This window comes from Mauremys mutica, chromosome 10 (assembly GCF_020497125.1).
Source record: "Mauremys mutica isolate MM-2020 ecotype Southern chromosome 10, ASM2049712v1, whole genome shotgun sequence".
In the NCBI taxonomy this organism is placed as follows: Eukaryota; Metazoa; Chordata; order Testudines; family Geoemydidae; genus Mauremys; species Mauremys mutica.
In genome coordinates, this window is record NC_059081.1 from 4489739 (window position 1) to 4507572 (window position 17834).

Consider the following 17834-nt stretch of genomic DNA (forward strand, 5'->3'; position numbering starts at 1 on the left):
TGGAGCCACAGGTTGGCCACCCCTGCACTATCAGTTTGGTATAAGTGAAGGCCATGGAGGACTGCTCTGAGCCATTGGCCTGTGGTGGGTCCTGGGAAGTGCTGCCAGGGCTAGAGACTAGGGGACTGTAACTCGGACTCTGGAAAGACCCCAGGAGTGAGCTGAACTCCCATTGGTCCTGGGCAATCATGCTGTTCCCAGGAGCTTCTATAAGGAACTTAGAGGCAAGAGACTCAAAGATACTACAGCTCGAGCCCAAGCTGAGGGTCAGCCAACGACAGCCCCAGTGAGCTGGTTCCACCTTCAGATTCACAGCCTCGCTATCCTGACAATTCACCCCTTTGCACACACACCGCAGTCAATCACTGCGCCTTGATGCGAGTTAATTGCTGCCCCTTGGGTTAGCGTGGCTGGTCGACAATGCATTGTGGGAGGTAAAGGATCACTACCCGACAGGTGGCCTGCTCTAACTTGCTCTCTTTCAAAGCAGTTCCAATGTGCTGCTTATATTTAGCCAGATCTGCAGAATCACGACATTCGAAGTCTGATTCTTTTCCCCCAGGGACCCAGACAGAGGCCATTATTTCAAAAGCTGCATCGGTGCAACAAGGCGATAAGACTCCACTTACTTGAACGTAAGCTCATGGGGGCAGGACCTGTCTGTGTATGTACAGTCGTCAGCTCAGTGGGGTCTTGCTTCATGACTAGGGCTCCTAGGAGCTACAGCAATACACATAATAAAACATTTTCCATCTAAAGTTCTCACTGCCCTTTTAAAACATCAATGTATTAACCCTTGCATGGCCTTTTGTGGACCCAAGTGAATGGAGCTTAGAGCTGCGGCAGAGTTTAGCAAAGTACAACCCCTAATTCTTTCCAGTGTAATCCCTCAGAGGGATGCTGAGAAGATTCATATTTATAAAGGACTTTGAGATCCCCGGATGAAATAAAGCTCTGTGGTGGTCAATCAGCCAAATCCTGCAGTCCTTAAGGAGGCAAGTCTTCCACTGAAGTCAGCGGATGTTTTGGTGGTGCAAAAAAATATAGGGTTAGCTTCTTAACATGGAAACCGAACTCTGCAAGGACTGCAAGTCATAACAGTATGCTCAGGCTCCTGGGCTTCCAAACCTCCTTTTGAAACAAAGGGCTGTTCTAATCTACAAAGCACCTCAGCATTATACGTCTTTTAAAAGGGAAACACACTGCGCTAAGAAACTAAATGGTAGATGTTCAGGCAAACAAAGCACTATCACTATAGTTTAAAGATGTGGTGTTTAAACACTGGATTTCGGTAGAGCTGCAGTGCCCCCCCAAGAGGCCGTTTGTAGTAGCGCAGACTAAAATTAATACTCTAGCACCAGTAAGGATGAGAAAGTTCACACACTTATCCTTCATTTTTGGAAAAAAAAATGATTTTTGCATTCATGAAATGTGCTGGATTGGCGCACCTGCAGCCTGAAATACAATTACCACTAATACAGAACTTTTCCCCTTCAAAACTCTTGACAAACAGGACTAGACTCCTCTAACCACAAAAAATGCAGCATGGCAAGTCTCCCACCACTGCTCACCCCATCCATGGGCCACAACAGCGCCCTGGAAGGAAGCTTGTAAGGAGGCAGAGTTTAGTCTCCATCACTCTTTCAGTTTTGGCTGCTCTGCTGGGGCTACCAATAATGGGCACATTAGGGATGTCTGGATGGACCCAAGAGGGCACCAGGCAGGAAGCAGGTTGGGAAGGACAGGAACTGGTCTGTAAAGCACATTAAGGTGGGCACTGCTGCTCTACCAGGGGAAAGGGCAGTCATTCATTTCAAGTAAACCAAAAACCAAAGCTCGTTCTGTACTTTATTAGTCTCCCATTCCTCCCTATCCTCAACAAGTAAAATATGCCATCTTCAAAGCATCAGGTTTACAAGAGAATGAATTGCCTTCTCCCAGAGAATGGAAGTCACATAATGGTACAGTAGGATCAGTGTAATCTCCCCAAGTCATTAAGTAAGCAAAGGTTTCTTTCCTCCTATTAATATCAGAGATTAGTTCAAGTTGGTTTTTATCAAAAACCCATAACTGATTCTACCATATCTACATTCCCAATGTTATTTATGAAATTATAGACAACTGCAGCATAATTTCCCATACCTACAGCTAACATATCAATGATGCCATTTCTCACAACTTTATTGCAAGGCTCATGATACATGATGTGTTACTTAAAAGCCCCAGGTCTTGGAGACAAGTGATTAGATAAGAATCTCTGCTTTCATTTGAAACAAAAAGAAGTACATTTCTAGCCCTCAAGATTTCAAAGAAGAGTTTGAAAACGTGAAAAAGTGCACTCTGAAAGCTCAAAATCTGGATGGCAAAGGATGAAAAAAAAAACCCAACAGAATTTAGCATCTCATGATTGTGGGGGATCTGGTGTGATTTCTGAACAGTCCATCGACTATTTATGACCAGCTGTATGCACTCACACCTTAGGGGACAGTTGATTACTTTATAGGCAGGCTCTGCAGCCATCCCACCTCGGGCTGTGATTTAATCAAGTCTCATACTTAAAGCAGGGTTGGGACCGGGTCAGCAGTTGTATTGCTCGGGAAAATCCATGCATTTCAAGGAGTGAGTGGTACCCTATTCTTGGAGTTACAACAGTGGGTCAATACTCAAGAATGTTATTGGGGGAGGGGAGCCTTGGAACTGTATATTATATGACAGATGGATCCACAGTGCTGACCACAACTGGTCATTAGACATCCCATGGCAGTTTCTACTACAGCAGGGACACAAAATCCATGTAAGCAACTTTTTTGCCCTGTGCTTAGGACCGCAGTGTGCTAGCTGCTGTACAGTCTATGACTGAGGTTTATAGGCTCTACAATAATACAAATAATATGGCCTGGTCACTTCGTAATGTGAGCAATTACATTGTGCCTGCCTAAAGATTACCTGTAGCTTCACTAAAAATAGTAATTTCACTTCCTGTCTATAAACCTGTTGTACAGTGTTCCTGGCTACTGTTAAACTGCTACCATATTCCATAGGGTGGCTGCTGTGATCTCTGTATAGCAACATGTGGAGTGCTCTGAGGTCCCTGATGGATGCTGCTGCATTTATACAGCATCCTCAGTGCACTGTATCAGTCACCTTACTGAGCATCACCCATGCTGCTTTTTGATAACAGGACAAAAGTCATTGGCATGCAGGGCTTTTGAGCCCTTTCAGGGAACAAAAGGATTGAATTAAAAAGAAGCTGCGTATGTAAGAAAGTTGACTTTATTTCAAAGTTATGCAAAAACATGTCTCTGCTCAGAGCTTTCTAGAAATCTAGCCACACTGCATTACAATTACACCTAGCCACAATTTTGTACATTGTCTCCCATGAGCTGGCCAGCTTCCAGATCAGCAAATGGCTTCTGTCTCCAGTTGTGTTTCACATACACCTGATGATCTTCACAGATTGCCTGGGAGATACCCTACTCTCAACATGGAGAAACTTCAAGGCAATCCAATGCAAAGAATGGCAATAGGTCCATGTGAAGTGGAATCAGACAGCAACAGAAGTGCAACAGTGCAGTGGATATGGCCTATCTAGACAGGGAAATCAGACTACTAGCTGGAAATGGAAATCTATGGTTGGACGGGAAGCAGCCACACAAACCAGGGTGAGCTGACATGGAAGTGGCTGATGCCAGGAGAGTTTGGCTGAAATGGCTTAAAACCATTGGTTTCCTTTAGTCTCTGCATCCCTGACACCAATGACAACAAACCATTGGACTAGTCTCACTATTTATGAAAATAAAACCCTGCATACATGAAACAGAGAGTAGCAGAATTCATCATAGAGCAGGTTTTGCTTCATGTCCCCCATGCAGCACCCAGAGAAGACGAGATTGGGGAAGAACAATCAAATATTTTGCTGCTATGTCCTGGTGGACAGCTGGAAGGTGAATGAAGTAAAATGAAATCAAATTGGGGAGCGGTCAGGCTGCTTAACCTGGTACAGCTACGCTCCAGGTGGTGTCTCTTCCCATGACTCCTCCAACAGCGGCTCAGTGTACTGGTGGCCACACACCTCCTACTTGCCTACATCTTCTGCAAGTGGAATTCGGAACTTCAGGTCTGCTGACTAACACATATCCCCTGCTGGAGACAGAAGTTCACTTCTTCCTAGCGAGGAGGTTTAGCACTCCCAGCTCTCTGATGCAGGCATCCAGCTGTCTGTCGGCTTCATTATTCCCCAAAGACTTCACATTACCTTGCTCAGTACATTCCTTCTGCAAGCGAAGCAGCTCCTGATCAGCTGTGGAGATGAAAGCCAGTCATTAGGTCCTTTCTTGTTCAGATAGTTACTCCTACCAATTTATCAGAGTAATTAGGGCAGAGGAATGTTCACTAAGGCAATATGGGAGAGTGCACAGAGCTAGAAATCATCATGGCTTGGGTACCCTTTCTGGCAAGAGGCTGAAGGACATCTGCCACAGCCACTCAAGGAATAGCAAGAGCTCCACACACACCCCTACTGAGATTACAAAATAGCAACTCATGAAGGTGTGAGCTGAACCCCATGCAGCAGCCCTAATGACGTCACAGGAGGCTGCACACCAAGGGTAGCTGCTTTGATAGCAAGTATCTCCCTAGATGAACGAGCCCTAAATTGATAGTAAGACTGGATGCAGTGTTTTTTCCTCCCAGAAATGGCTTGATCTTTGGATTTTTCTCCGATGGCCACAAACAGCCTGTTCTCCCTCTAAACTGAAAAATGATTAGTAGCTAATGGCTCCTGACATGCATATCCAGGACTCCCCAGGACACCTATGGGTCTCTGGGGCAAATCACAGATAGGGATTTAAACAGAGATGAAAAGTCAATATAATTTCGGTCAGAAACTTGGGCTAGTGCCTATCTATCACTTTGCCTATGTGGAAAATGGTAAAAGGTGATTAGCCATAAAGGCCGGCAATTCAAAGACTCTCGTGGCTGACTTGTCCGCTACGAGCAAGACCTTTCATGAGAAGGGGTACAGAAAGCAGAGCCCTATGTGCTCAAAAAAGAGTCTGTGAGTTCGGTTGACCCATGGATCAATAAGCCCCTAGCTGGGAGGGTTACAAGGTTGCCAGTCTTTTCAAAAATTGCTTTGCTGGGGACAGACCTTGACTTTTGGAGAAGACACCATCATGGCCAGATCATGAACCACTGCTTTGTATATCCGACTCAGCCAACCTTGCACACCACACATCTCTGGCTTTGAAGAGGAAGTAACAAAGGTGTAGACTGCCATCAAATTTAACAACCAAATGCAGAACTTCACTGGGCCTTACAGTCTGGACCTGGCTAAGTCCACTATCTCGAGGAGATTCTGAAACCATTTTATTGTTATTCCAAAGTACGTTGAGATCCTTGGAGGAATCACTCTCAAGTTCTATCAGGAAATGATCCATACAGGATTCTTCTATAGAGGCTCAATATAGAAGTTTATTAATCACACCCAAATTCCTCAGATCTTTGGGGAAGTTTTGATGTGGATCCAAACTATGTGCATCTTTATTATTATCCACAGAAGTTAAGGGGACACTTCAAGTTTAAAAAAAAAAATGAATACCTAGATGTGTGATTAAGTGTTGTTACCAGCAATCTCCAAGAGTCCATTTGTGGGAGTCCTTCAGGCAGCAACAAGGGAGAGAAATTATTTTAAAAAAGAAAATGCTATTGTGAAACCACAGAAATTGACAGAGGGACTCAGGGATGGGCACCAGGCTTGAACCTATTTTCAATTCATTTTTTGAAAGTGACTAGGTTTCAAGGTGACAGTGTCTTTTTCAGAAATGCCTAGAGTTCAAGACAACACATCTGCTTTAATTTATCCAAGCAAAGGAAAAGTCAATTACCTGCATGGCTTTCTGCCTGTGCCTCGGAAAGGGTATTTTGGGTGGTCTCCAGTATGTTAGTCAGATGAATTCTCTCGCTTTTAAACATATGCTGTTTCTGATGGAGAGAGGTTATCGTGGTTTCTGATTCAGCTATCAACTGTTCTAATTTGGCCGCATCTGGCTGCTCACTAAAAAGGTAACCAGAAATAGAATGATCTTAAACTGGCGCCTAAAGTCTTCACTGACCCTAGTATTTCAATTAGGCACTACAAAAATCCTAGTAGGAAAACACAAATATAGGAATTGCCAGACTGGATCCTTCTAGCCCAGTATCTTGTCTCCAATAGGGGCCAGTCCAGATTCCTCAGAGGAAGGTCTAAGAATCCCACAGTAGATGATGTGGGATAATCTGCCCCACATGTAGATCTCATTTTGATCTGTCATAGTTAAGAGATTGTCTCAAGCCCTTGAAGCATGTGGTCTAATGTCCCTTCCAGAAAATTTGTTATCAATAATTACAACTGTGGATATCCCAGATACCCATAAGTGTCCAATCAAAGTATCCAGCCTGTCTTTCAAGAGCAAAAGTCTCACTGTAAAGGTAAATCACAGGATTAGTGGAGCTGCAACTCCCCCAATAGGCCATTTGCAATACTGCAGCATAAAGTTCATGCCACAACAGCAGCAAGAATAAGATTAACAGCGCTAACAAAAGTTCCATTCACGTTCTTTTCCATTTTTTGTGTGTGTGAATTTAATGCTTGTGAGACGTGATGGAAGACAGCCCCTACACGCTGAATATCGACAACATGCAGCACTTATATAGCACTTCCCACTTCAAAGCTCTTTACAAACCTTAACTAGCTAAAGACAGCCATAATAGAGCCAGTACGTCTCACCCTTACCTATAGGAGCCTCCTATAGGTGAGAGGAGATATTTCAGAAGAAGTTATTTTCATTCCAGTAGCATCCTTGGAGTCTCCAGTCAGGGCTCAGGGCCCCATCGTGCTAGGGGCTGTACAAACAAATAGGAAAATGACAATTCCTGAGTTGAAGAGCTGCTTGATTAAGGATGAGATGCAACAGATGGATGAAACTAACAGGTGGCGGTGGTGGAGCGGCAACAATCTTTTTGTGCTGTGTTTGTATAGCACCTAGCACAATGGGGCCTGGTTCATGCCTGGGGCTCCTAGGTGCTACAAGAACAATACGCTGGCTTACATTCAGACTAGCTGCGCACACAACACAGTTTGCCACATCTTGCTGTTACCAACTGGCAACATTCTACAGGCATCACAGCAGACATGAGTCTCAAAGAGGGATGTGAAGGAGCATAAGAGAGTGACCTTAAGAATTTTTTGGGGGTATGCAAGGGACAGCATGGGAGAAAGCATTGAGGTGCTTGTGGGAGAAGTTGACTAATGTGCCTGTCCTAGGAATGGGTTCTGAGATAAGCAGGACTGCGCAGGTGTCACTCATCTGGAGGGCAATTCCATGGGTTGGAGGCAGCTTTTAAAGGGATCATTTCACATACAGCTATGCTTTTCTAAAGCACTCCAGGAAGGCTTGCTATCGCCCTTGTGAGTCAGATGTAGCATTGTTAAGGCTGCAAGGGAAAATTAACAGGACTTCCATACTCAAAGAGGAAGGATGGTCCAGTGGTTAGGGTGCTAGCCTGGGACTCAGAAGTACCATGTTCAATTCCTATTTCACCAAACTCCCTGTGTGACCTTAGGCAAGTCACGTTGTCTCTCTGTGCCTCAGTTTCCTCCCTCTATCTGTAACATAGGTTGACAGCACTTCAAAGGGAGGTTGTGAGGACAAATACAGTAAAGAGAAATGTTCAGATACTACACTAAAGGCAGTGGGAGCAGATAAGTATCACAGACAGATTATTTATACTGCAGTAGCGCCTACAAGGCCAGTCAAGATCAGGGGCAGACCTACTCACTGGACACGGACACACACCACAAAAAGCCAGTCCCAGCCTCACAGAGCTTACAATACAAGTACAATCACATTTTCATGTGAACATCATCATGCCGGACATTTGGGGGTTTTGTATATAGCCACATTACATTAAAAGCACAGAGTGCCACACATCACACTTGGAATGTCTATCACTGAAGTGATCATCTGAATGTGCAATTTTACTCTAAAATATGACTGCAAAAATGGCACTGTGGGGCTCTGTGTGTATTGTTTCTAATGGACAGCAGATCAAATGCACTCAGTTTATAAGCTAAAGGATTTTTTTTTCCTGTCAGCCCAACATACTCAGCCTGGGCTCTGACAGTCATGGTTGGGTGGTTGTGAGGGGAGGGGTGCTTGGGGTCTTTCCACCCCAAACATCATGGTAAAAGAGGTTCTATAGGCCAAACTAGGCCATCGGTGACACCCATGCCACCCATTGCATTCAGTGGGGCTGCTTGGGTATAATTAAGTGCAACTTTGTAAACAATTCTGATGATGAATAAGATAGGAGAGGGAGAGCTGGATTCTTCCAAGTGTGCTGGCTTGGCAAAACTAAGAGGAGTTAAGACTTATTTTTGTCACTCATCTGAGGAAAGACAATTCTGTAAACACGCAAAGAGCGGACAGGAGCAACGGGAATGTGCCATTTGAACAGTCACTTTTCAGAAGACAGTTGGTTGCAGGTTAGCTTTGACACCTGATTGGAGAAGAGAGCTAAGAGGTATTAACCTAACGCAGAGGTAGGCAGCCTATGGCACGCGTACCGAAACCGGCACGCAAGCTGATTTTCAGTGGCACTCACACTGCCTGGGTCCTGGCCACCGGTCCAGGGGGCTCTGCATTTTAATTTAATTTTAAAGGAAGCTTCTTAAACATTTTAAAAACCTTATTTACTTGACATACAACAACAGTTTAGTTATATATTATAGACTTATAAAGAGACTTTCTAAAAACGTGAAAATATATTCCTGGCACGCAAAACCTTAAATCAGAGTGAATAAATGAAGACTCGGCACATCACTTCTGACAGGTTGCCGACCCCTGACCTAACGGGTTGAACCCTCAGCTGAACCGAGCTTATGCCTGGCACAGCTGGGGAGAGAGGATGGCAAGGTCGCATGAAACCATCTTTCCATCTCCCAAATCACAGGTATACAAAATGGCCCCCAGCATAACTTAGAGCCTGCTCAAAATCACGCTGGGAGTAGCGATCTCTTAGGGACCACTGTGCAGACAGAGAAACCTGTGCTCCAGCCCCAGCTCTCCTACCACCTGCCATGCCCTCAGCCCACATCTCTGCACCCTGACATACCGCCTTCACGTGTTGAGGGAGGGTGGGAGAGAAGTGGGTTGTGCACAGCCAGCTGGCACCTGCTTTATGTCATTGGAAGATTCCCCAACACTGGGGGAATCCTTGACTGACTCTTTAGGACAGCTTTCCTGCCACTTTGTGAGCAGGGCAAAGCTGATACACTAGGAAACAAGGATCAAACACAGCATCTTCTAAAAATAATATAGGGAGCCAAAAATGTTGCCTCCAAAATATGCTGTAGAAGCTCCCTAATTTGAAATGGCAATCAACCCAGCAGACAGACTCCCTCTGCATTTGAGGGAGAGTAAAGGGGAGGGATCTCCAAGTCTTAGATGAAAGTTTGTTACCATTGCTCTGTCTCAGACATTTCTAACATGCCCATCACTGTAGGATTTTGATACATGAATCTACAAAGAATCACTGAGGTCTAAGTGAATCTGACTGTTGCCACACATCAAGCTTCAAAACTGTTGAAGAATGGAAGATTTTTAAGGGACATTGCATTATCAGTAGCCATTTGCTTATGCTAACCCATGCGGGCTTGCTTTGTTTATACTGTGGATAGCAAAAGACACACCTAGCCAAAGGAATCAAACCTCTCAGCAGACTCCTAGTCCGGATCAAGGGACAGCTGGTATTTAATGCAGGACAAGCAATAGGCCCCACAGAATCCACCTGGCAATGTCCCCTCTCTACCCAAGCAGAGAGAACATCACATACCTGCAGCTTCAACCCCATCCCACAATTGAATCAATCAGGTACATAAGGGGCAGCCCTTGCGCTCCTGGCAGTTCACCAGCCAGCCCACCCCTCTGATTATTCTCTATTACTCCCAGGAAACTAACTGCTCAAATGCTATTTGATTTCACATAATGAACAATCTTAAGCATACAGCATATGTACAGTCTCCGTACCAATATTATAAACAGTTCTGTTGTGATACATGTGCCTGTTTAATCAGTTTATTTGAAGAGGCCATGGTAGCACTCTGCTAATTACCCCAAGATCATAATTAGAAGTACATTGCAAGCCATATATTTTTCTCAAACATCCTCTGCTCTAACTGGAAGGATCTATACCTGGTATCTTGAGCAATATCCTTTTTCAGCCTTTTCAGCTCAGATGCAACAGCTTGAAGTTGTTCTCGAGTCTTGAATTCCTCTTCCAATACTGGATGCAAATGCACAATCTGTGCTGCCAGTGACAGACAGTTGTCTCTTTCTGCGACACTACAAAATCAGAGTACAAAAGCATTATTTCACTTCCCAGTCACTGTTCTAGTGACTACAAAGTGCTTTATACAACAAACCAGCATCAAAATTCAACCATTGAGTTGTCTATAAAAAGCCCTTTCACATTCATTTACAGAAAGTTTCCTGCCAACCAAAGACCTTGTGAGATCACATTGACATTAAATCCACATACACAGGTTTCTGACTTAATAGTGCAGTCTGCAAGTACTATTAAAATGTAGTCGTGATTAAAACAAAGCTGAACATGATGCTAATTAATTAGTAATATTAAAAGATGTATTAGGAGACGTACTATTGTGCTATTTCTGTCTCAAGTCTCATGATCTCATCCTTCTCTGTGCTCACTCTCACTTCGATTTCATGTACCTTACCCACCAGGAATGATAGCAACATCTAGAAAGGCAAAATAGGGAAAAGAATTCAAGTAAACACAAAACAAGCCAGACACCACGGTGAGGTGGGAAGATTTATTTTTAAAACAGACATAACACTGGGTGGGTTGTCAGCAGCAGGGATTGAACCTTCCAACTTGGTTTCTGAAAGCCTCTCGTGTCTGAGATAGAAGAACCAGCTCTGTTAGCCAAAGCTATAGCAGGCTAATCAACCTCTACATGTGACCCAGCCAACACCAGAGAGGGACAGAGCACCACACTGAGTGGGTGTGGAGGGTTACATCTTCATTAGTCCTGTGATGTTTTATTTCAATGACTATTTTTATGATAACATTAACTGTTATTAGACCAGGAGATGTCTATCAACCAGAGTTAGCACAGGCCTGCAAGCAAGGAACCAGAAGACCACTAAGCAAACCCAGGTCACACCAACATGGCCAACAGGCAAGCTGGGGTGACACTAGTTTTTAAGCATACTCATCAGCCTGATGCTATTTCAACAGTCAAGAGCCTGTTTAAACCACTAAAAATAGATTTGTAATGAAAGCCCCACACACATAGAGACCATAATGAAATACATCCCCTCATGCACAAAAGTTTACCTCTAGGTCCCCACTGCTGAGGTCAGAGAGCAAGTCATCGTCATCCAACGTTAAATAGGACTGTACCTTTTCCATCTTTGACCCTGTAAAAAGGGATACATTCAGTGGTGTGCAAGAGGAGCCCCTAATGAAATTTCAACCACCTCAATGAAAGGTAAGTTGGGCTGATTTCCCCTGGCTCCAAGGGAGCTCAAAGCTCTGGGTCCTGGCAAATCATCCCTGCCAGAAATGACTTATCCCTGAAGCTCATAGAAAGAACTTCTGAAGAGCAGATTTTTTGGCTTTTGAAATTAACCAGATTGAACCAAGAGTCAGATATTTAAAATAATTCCCATGGAAGGATACAGCAAGAGTGGTCTTCACCCACAAGGATCCCACTTAGCCATGTCCTCAATGTACTCTGCATATTTTCCAGGAGTAAAGTCTACATATTTTTTGGCAAAGTGCATCATGTTTGTTCACCAGGTAGCATGGCGTCTCTTCACTCAGTTACTGTTATAAGAAAGTGTTGGCGTTCAAACTGGAAAATAAATGAATAGATTCTTCAGCCTCTCTTTTGCAAGTGCAAAATCCCCTAGTCAAGGAGTTTATTCCAGACTAAGGGAGAATTTGCCAGAACCCCTTGGTAAAGTAGTGGTGGCACATCACTGAGTAAACAAGTCCATTCAGATAACACTGAGCTTTTGGGGCCTGTTCCTATTGAACTGACTCTAGAACGTTGCTACTGATTTCAAGGGGAGCAAAGCCTTTGTCAAGAACCTCTGTAGAAAACACATTATCGTCTCCCCTCTACAAACCTGCCTGCAAATCCTTCTTGAGTCACCAGTAAAATGAGCAGACCAAGCTCAGCTTGGTCTCCAGTGGACCACCATTAAATCCCTTCAAAAATCTGCCAGCCAAGCAGCCCCGGTCTCAGTGTGCCCCCGGCTGGACCAGAGCATGGGAAGAACAACAGTGAGGAGCTGGCAAGTGGGATGCTAGACAGAGGAGTAAGTAAGTAGCAGGGAGGAGCAGATATTGGGGGCCCCAGCCCACTCCACCAGCTGTAACCCATTTTCCTCCAGCAACCCCGAAGCTTCCCCTACCTCAGCCACCCCCACAAACCCAGCTTCCCTTAGCTACTTCCTGCCCCCCCCAAGCCCCTCCATCCAGACCCCCCAACTTCAGCCCCTCCACCCCCAACCACCATTCTCTGGCCCCCTTTGCCATAGGCAGCCCTCCCCCGCCTTCCGCCCGCCCCCCCCGCAGGACCCAGCCCTCTCCCACTTCAGCCCCAGCCCCCCAACCCTCCCCCACTTCAGCCCCTCTGCCCCAGCCCCTCCCCCATCCTTCGGCCCCAGACCCCAGCGGCTCCCACCCAGCCCCACTTGATGGCGCGGGCTGCACTGACCTCGCACTGCTGTCAATCATCACATGCAAATGAGCACACGGTCTAATTTGCCTATTAGCCCATTGCTTCGCTCCCCTCCACCCGGAGCCGGCTGGACCTGCCGCGCGCCGCCCCCTCGCCCGCTTTCAAACCCGCCGCGTGCAGTGAGCGCATCACCCTGCGCCGCGGCCGCAACCATAGAGCTGGGGCGCGGCTGCCGCGCTAGGGGGCCCCGCCGGCGAAGGCGCTCGTTCCGGTGGCGCGCTCGCCCCCTGCTGGGCGGAGGGACAGCCACACGCCGCCTGCTGCCGAAACCCCAGCTCCGGGAGCCCTGCGGCCCGGGGAGAGCGCGGCTCGCGGGCGGTGTCGAGCCCTGGCGAGTGCCAGGAGCAGCCTGGAACCCCCAGACCTGAAAGGCACCAGAGCCAGGTGGCCACTGACCAGAGCAATGGCCCAGCTAGCCCGGTAGCCTGCCCCTGACAGCGGCCGGGCAAGGATCAGAACAGGGCAATTTATGGGGCGTGATCCCTCCCCTGCCGTCCGCTCCCAGCACCCGGCAGTCAGAGGCTTAGCGACACCCGGCACATCGGGTTTGCATCCCTGACCGCCCTGGCTAATAGCCATTGATGGACCTCTCCTAGGGCAACCAGACTGCAAGTGTGAAAAATCGGGACAGGGGTAATAGGATCCTATATAAGAAAAAGACCCAAAAATCGGGCGTGTCCCTATAAAATTGGGACATCTAGTCACCCTAATCCTCCAGGAACTTATCTAGTTCTTTTTTGAACCCAGGTGTAGTTTTGGCCTTCACAACATCCCCCGGCAATGAGCTCCACCGGTTGTGTGAAGTAGTACTTCCTTCTGTTTGTTTTAAACCTGCTGCTTATACGTTTTCTTGGGTGACCCCTGGTTCTTGTGTTATGTGAAAAGGTAAATAACACGTCCTTATTCACTTTCTCCACACGGTGACAGAAGGTACCCCTGTACTCACACACTATTGTAATAATCTTTGTACAGAGTATGTTTTGCGGTATCAGTTGAAAACTCATAATTTCCTGGCAAAATATGTGTGGCCAGATCGTATTTGAAGTTAGAAGATTCCCCTGTATGGTGTTATTAACACATGTTCCAAACTGAGGTTGGAAAACAGGTCTGTCCTAAACAAAGGAGTGTGTGCTCTGCTTAATTTGCATTTAAGCAATAAACAGAGTCATCAAGCAGAAAGGGGAGATAAAGCTCAAACAGGTGAGGGAAAGCAGGGAACATCTTTCTCCATAGATCTTTTGTCTCCTAGTACCAGCTGGAAAAGTTTTTCAAGATTAGGACTGAACTAAATTCCTTGTAAGTTGTGTGGTTGCCCAGCAGGCTATCAAGTGCCATGCAGTTCTGGTGTCCCTCCCACCCGCCATGTACTGCTCCTGCCCTCTGCCTTCGAGCTGCTCCCGGGAGCCTCCTGCTTGCTGTGCAGGAGATGGGGGACACTGATGTCAGGGTGTCCCTCTCCCCCCACCCCTGTACCCCATCTCCACATACCAGGGGTGGGTACATGACAGGGCTCGGGAGGGAGCTTGCTGGCAGCTGCTGCTGTGTCTGAACTTGCTGATCTACTTAAAAGGGCAGTGTACTTAAAGTGGGGTCAGTGTACTTAAAGGGGCAACACGTGTCTTTGTCATGCATACACACACAGTGTGGGTCTGTCTCTCTCACACACACATACACACACCTCCCAACACACACTTATATTGTTGTTGTTACTTCTTGACTCTTCTTTCAAAGTGAGTTATTTTTGTTTTTTGGCTGGTCTATGCATTTCATAATTTTTATTTCTCTCTTACATTTAAATTTAATTCTTTGAGTAGTGAGTTTTAAAATGCCTAACCTGTCCTGGCTGGAGTAATTATCCTTATGGTAACTTTTAAAAAAAATATATATTATATCTAGGCTTTTGGTTTCTACTGGTGGTGCACATCCACCTCTATATGGTTATAACAAAATTCATTCCACACATGGATGTAAAACAATTTGACGGAACACTGACTGACACTATAAAAAGGAGGGGCAAACATGCCAAGGGATCCCCTCTTTCTCTCTCCCTGCCCATCACACGATTGGCACCAGAAGCAAAAAAGGAAGCATTCATTTAACTCAGGGAGAAAAGATTCTGACCTAAGACGTTTGGTCAGTAAAACTGCTGAAAGCACATGGAGAGAAATTTTGCTTGTATCTGAGATTGTTAAGGCATGATTTTACACCAAGTAGCATTTTAACTGTATTTTCTTGTAACCGTTTCTAATTTTTATGCCTCATTACTTGTACTCACTTAAAATCTATCCCCTTGTGGTCAATAAACTTGTTTTATTGTTGTATCTAATCCAGTGTGTTTAAATTGAAGTGTTTGGGAAACTCCATTTGGGGTGGCAAGTTGGGATTATGTTTTCCAATATGCATTTCTTAGCATCAACATAGAATTTCATCTGCCATTTGTTGCCCAGTCACCCAGTTTTGTGAGATCCCTTCATAACTCTTCTGTCTGCTTTGAGCAATTTTATATCATCTGCAAACTTTGCCTCCTCACAGTTCACTTTTTCCAGATCATTTATGACTATATTGAACAGCACTGGTCCCAGTACAGATCCCCCGGGGATACTGCTATTTACCTCTGTCCATTCTAAAAAGTGACCATTTATTTCTACCCTTTCTTTCCTGTCCTTTAACCAGTTTCTGATCCAGGAGATGAGCTTCCCTCTTATGCCATGGCTGCTTAATTTGCGTAAGAGTCTATGGTGAGGGACCTTGTAAGACTTTGTGAAAGTCCAAGTACAACACTAGTATCAACTGGATTACCCATGTCCACGTATGTTGACTCCCTCAAATAATTCTAATAGAGGGGTGAGGCATGATTTCCCTTTACAAAGGAACCATACATGCATATATAAGATCTCAAGATATTCAAAGCCAATCGCATAATTTTTTCAGGGTGTGATTTTGGAACAATTGGTATTGGCAATACTGGGAAAGTGGCATGAGAGCAGGGAATCCCCTGCTAATACTGAACTGAGCCTCAGTGGGCCAGATTTATTAAAGGGATGATTTAAAAGGGAGGTATCCATTCAGGTGCTTTTGAAAACCCCACTAGGCACCTAAATACCCTTATAAGTCTGGCCCTATGACTAAGATCATACACACTTAGGAGCAACTGCACTGGCCCGGGAAAAGGGCAGTCAGATGCAAGCAGGACACAACCAGGCATAGTGCCTAATCTTGCACCTTTGTAGTCACTGGAAGCATTGCCATCAACTTCAAGAGGCACAGAATCAAGCCCTCGGTTCTTGGCAAAGGCTTAGCTAGTTTCCTTCAGGGGTAGCAGCCTTTGTGCACTTAATTTGATGCTTATGAGCAGCAGTGCAAAGACTGACGGTTGCCTGCTTTGGCTGAATTTTGTCATCCTGCTGCTTGCTGAGCAGCTGTCCTTGGAGAACAGAGCCCACGGCTTTTACATACCTGAACCTTGTTCAGTCAACACCCTCGGGACTGGCTGTGGGATCTAGCACCTATAGGATATAGCAGAATCAGAGGAGGTGGAGAGACAGGAAATGAGAATGATTAGAAGCCTGGAGAGACTTCCATTTGAGGAGAGTGAAAACACTGGGATTGTTTAGCTGACAGAACATGTTAGGGATACACAAAATATTGACTGACATAAAGATGATACATCAGGCACTGCCATTCGCCTTCTCATAATAGAAGCACCCAGGGGCATTCAATGAAATTGAAAAGAACGTCAATAATAAAAGGAAATACTTTTTACACAATGTATAATTAGCCTGTGGAACTCACCGACACAAGATATTGTTCAGGGCAAAAACAGAGGAGTTAGAAAAGGATTATATGTGTATCTGACTAAGGAAAACAGCTTATTACACTGGACGGGATAAAACCCCTCCTATTTCAGAGCATAAACCAGGCACTAAGGCCCAGACCCTCAAAAGGTACATAAGCACCTAGCTCCCATTGAAATCAATAGATCAGCACCTATAGCTCTAACTACCTGGGAAGAAAGTTCCCTATGGGCAGGCTATTCCATTGCTGCCTGCTGCAGTGTCTCTTGCTTCTTTCTCTGAAGCAGTTGGTACTGGCCACTACCAGTGATGAGGTTCTGGGCAAGATGGCCCTCTGCTCTGTTCCAGGGTGGCAATTCCTATGCTCTGTTAAAACAGCTGGCCTTGTAGTTAAAGCACTGGACCAGGACTCAGAAGACCTGGGTTCCATTCCCAGCTCAGCCTGTGGGACCTTGGACTTGATCGCTGAACCTCAGAAATACATAGGTAAGATGGTGGGGTTTACCTTGTTATCAGACAGCCCACAGCAGCGACAAGCTGACAGACTCATCTAAGAATCTTTGCTAGGATCTAAATTGTGACAGGGTTTGCGTTTCTCAATGGGGCATTATGCGGGGGGAAGAGAGTTCTGAGGCAGGTAAACAGCAGAAGAGGTTGTCTGATTCTGATGACACCAGGCAGCATTAGGTGTTTCATAAACAACTTTTTCTGAAGCTATCTTTCTATGAGATATGCTCTAGCTTTCAGTAGTCCCCAACCTTTTCATCTGGCGAGTGCCAGACAAAGGACCGTGGCAGCGGTGGAGCACCTGCCGAAATGCCGCCGAATTTCTGCAGCATTTCGGTAGCGATGCCTCTCGATGACATCACTTGCCGGCGGCAAGCGGCATCATCGAGAGGCGTCGCTGCCGAAATGCCGCAGAAATTTGATGGCATTTCGGTGGGTGCTCCACCGCCGGCCAGGATGTGGGTGCATTTAGATGCCCCTGCGGGCATCACGGCACCCGCAGGCACATTGGGGACGCCTGTTCTAGCTCAACAAAAAGTTACAGGCGTGATGCAGGAGTTACTGGGTGCCATTCTTGGCCTGTTCTGCAGCTCAGCACACCTAATCATCATTCTTCTTCAGGCCTTAAAAATCTATTTAAAAGTACAGTAGAACCTCAATTACAAACCAGTCGGGAACAGAGGTTGTAACCCTGAAATGTTTGCAACTCTAAACAAAAC

The 17834-nt window shown here is 45.6% G+C and overlaps 1 protein-coding gene across 4 annotated transcripts; it reads right to left on the reverse strand.

The window, feature by feature from the left end:
* Positions 1–1873: 1873 nt before the first annotated feature.
* LOC123378247 lies at positions 1874–12924 on the reverse strand. Of its 4 annotated transcripts, none has more exons than XM_045031808.1 (7): positions 12791–12924; positions 11401–11483; positions 10699–10799; positions 10233–10382; positions 5886–6055; positions 5600–5657; positions 1874–4300 (listed from the first exon to the last, which is right to left on the reverse strand). In XM_045031808.1, exons 2-7 carry the CDS (start codon positions 11473–11475, stop codon positions 4297–4299), a joined length of 558 nt encoding a protein of 185 aa, XP_044887743.1. In that variant the 5' UTR covers positions 11476–11483; positions 12791–12924; the 3' UTR covers positions 1874–4296. The 4 variants fall into 4 exon arrangements, with proteins under 4 accessions (XP_044887743.1, XP_044887742.1, XP_044887741.1 ...); XM_045031807.1 differs by lacking the exon at positions 5600–5657 and adding an exon at positions 12202–12377 and having other exon boundaries at positions 1879–4300; positions 12791–12917; XM_045031806.1 differs by lacking the exon at positions 5600–5657 and adding an exon at positions 12198–12377 and having other exon boundaries at positions 1879–4300; positions 12791–12917.
* Positions 12925–17834: the final 4910 nt, after the last annotated feature.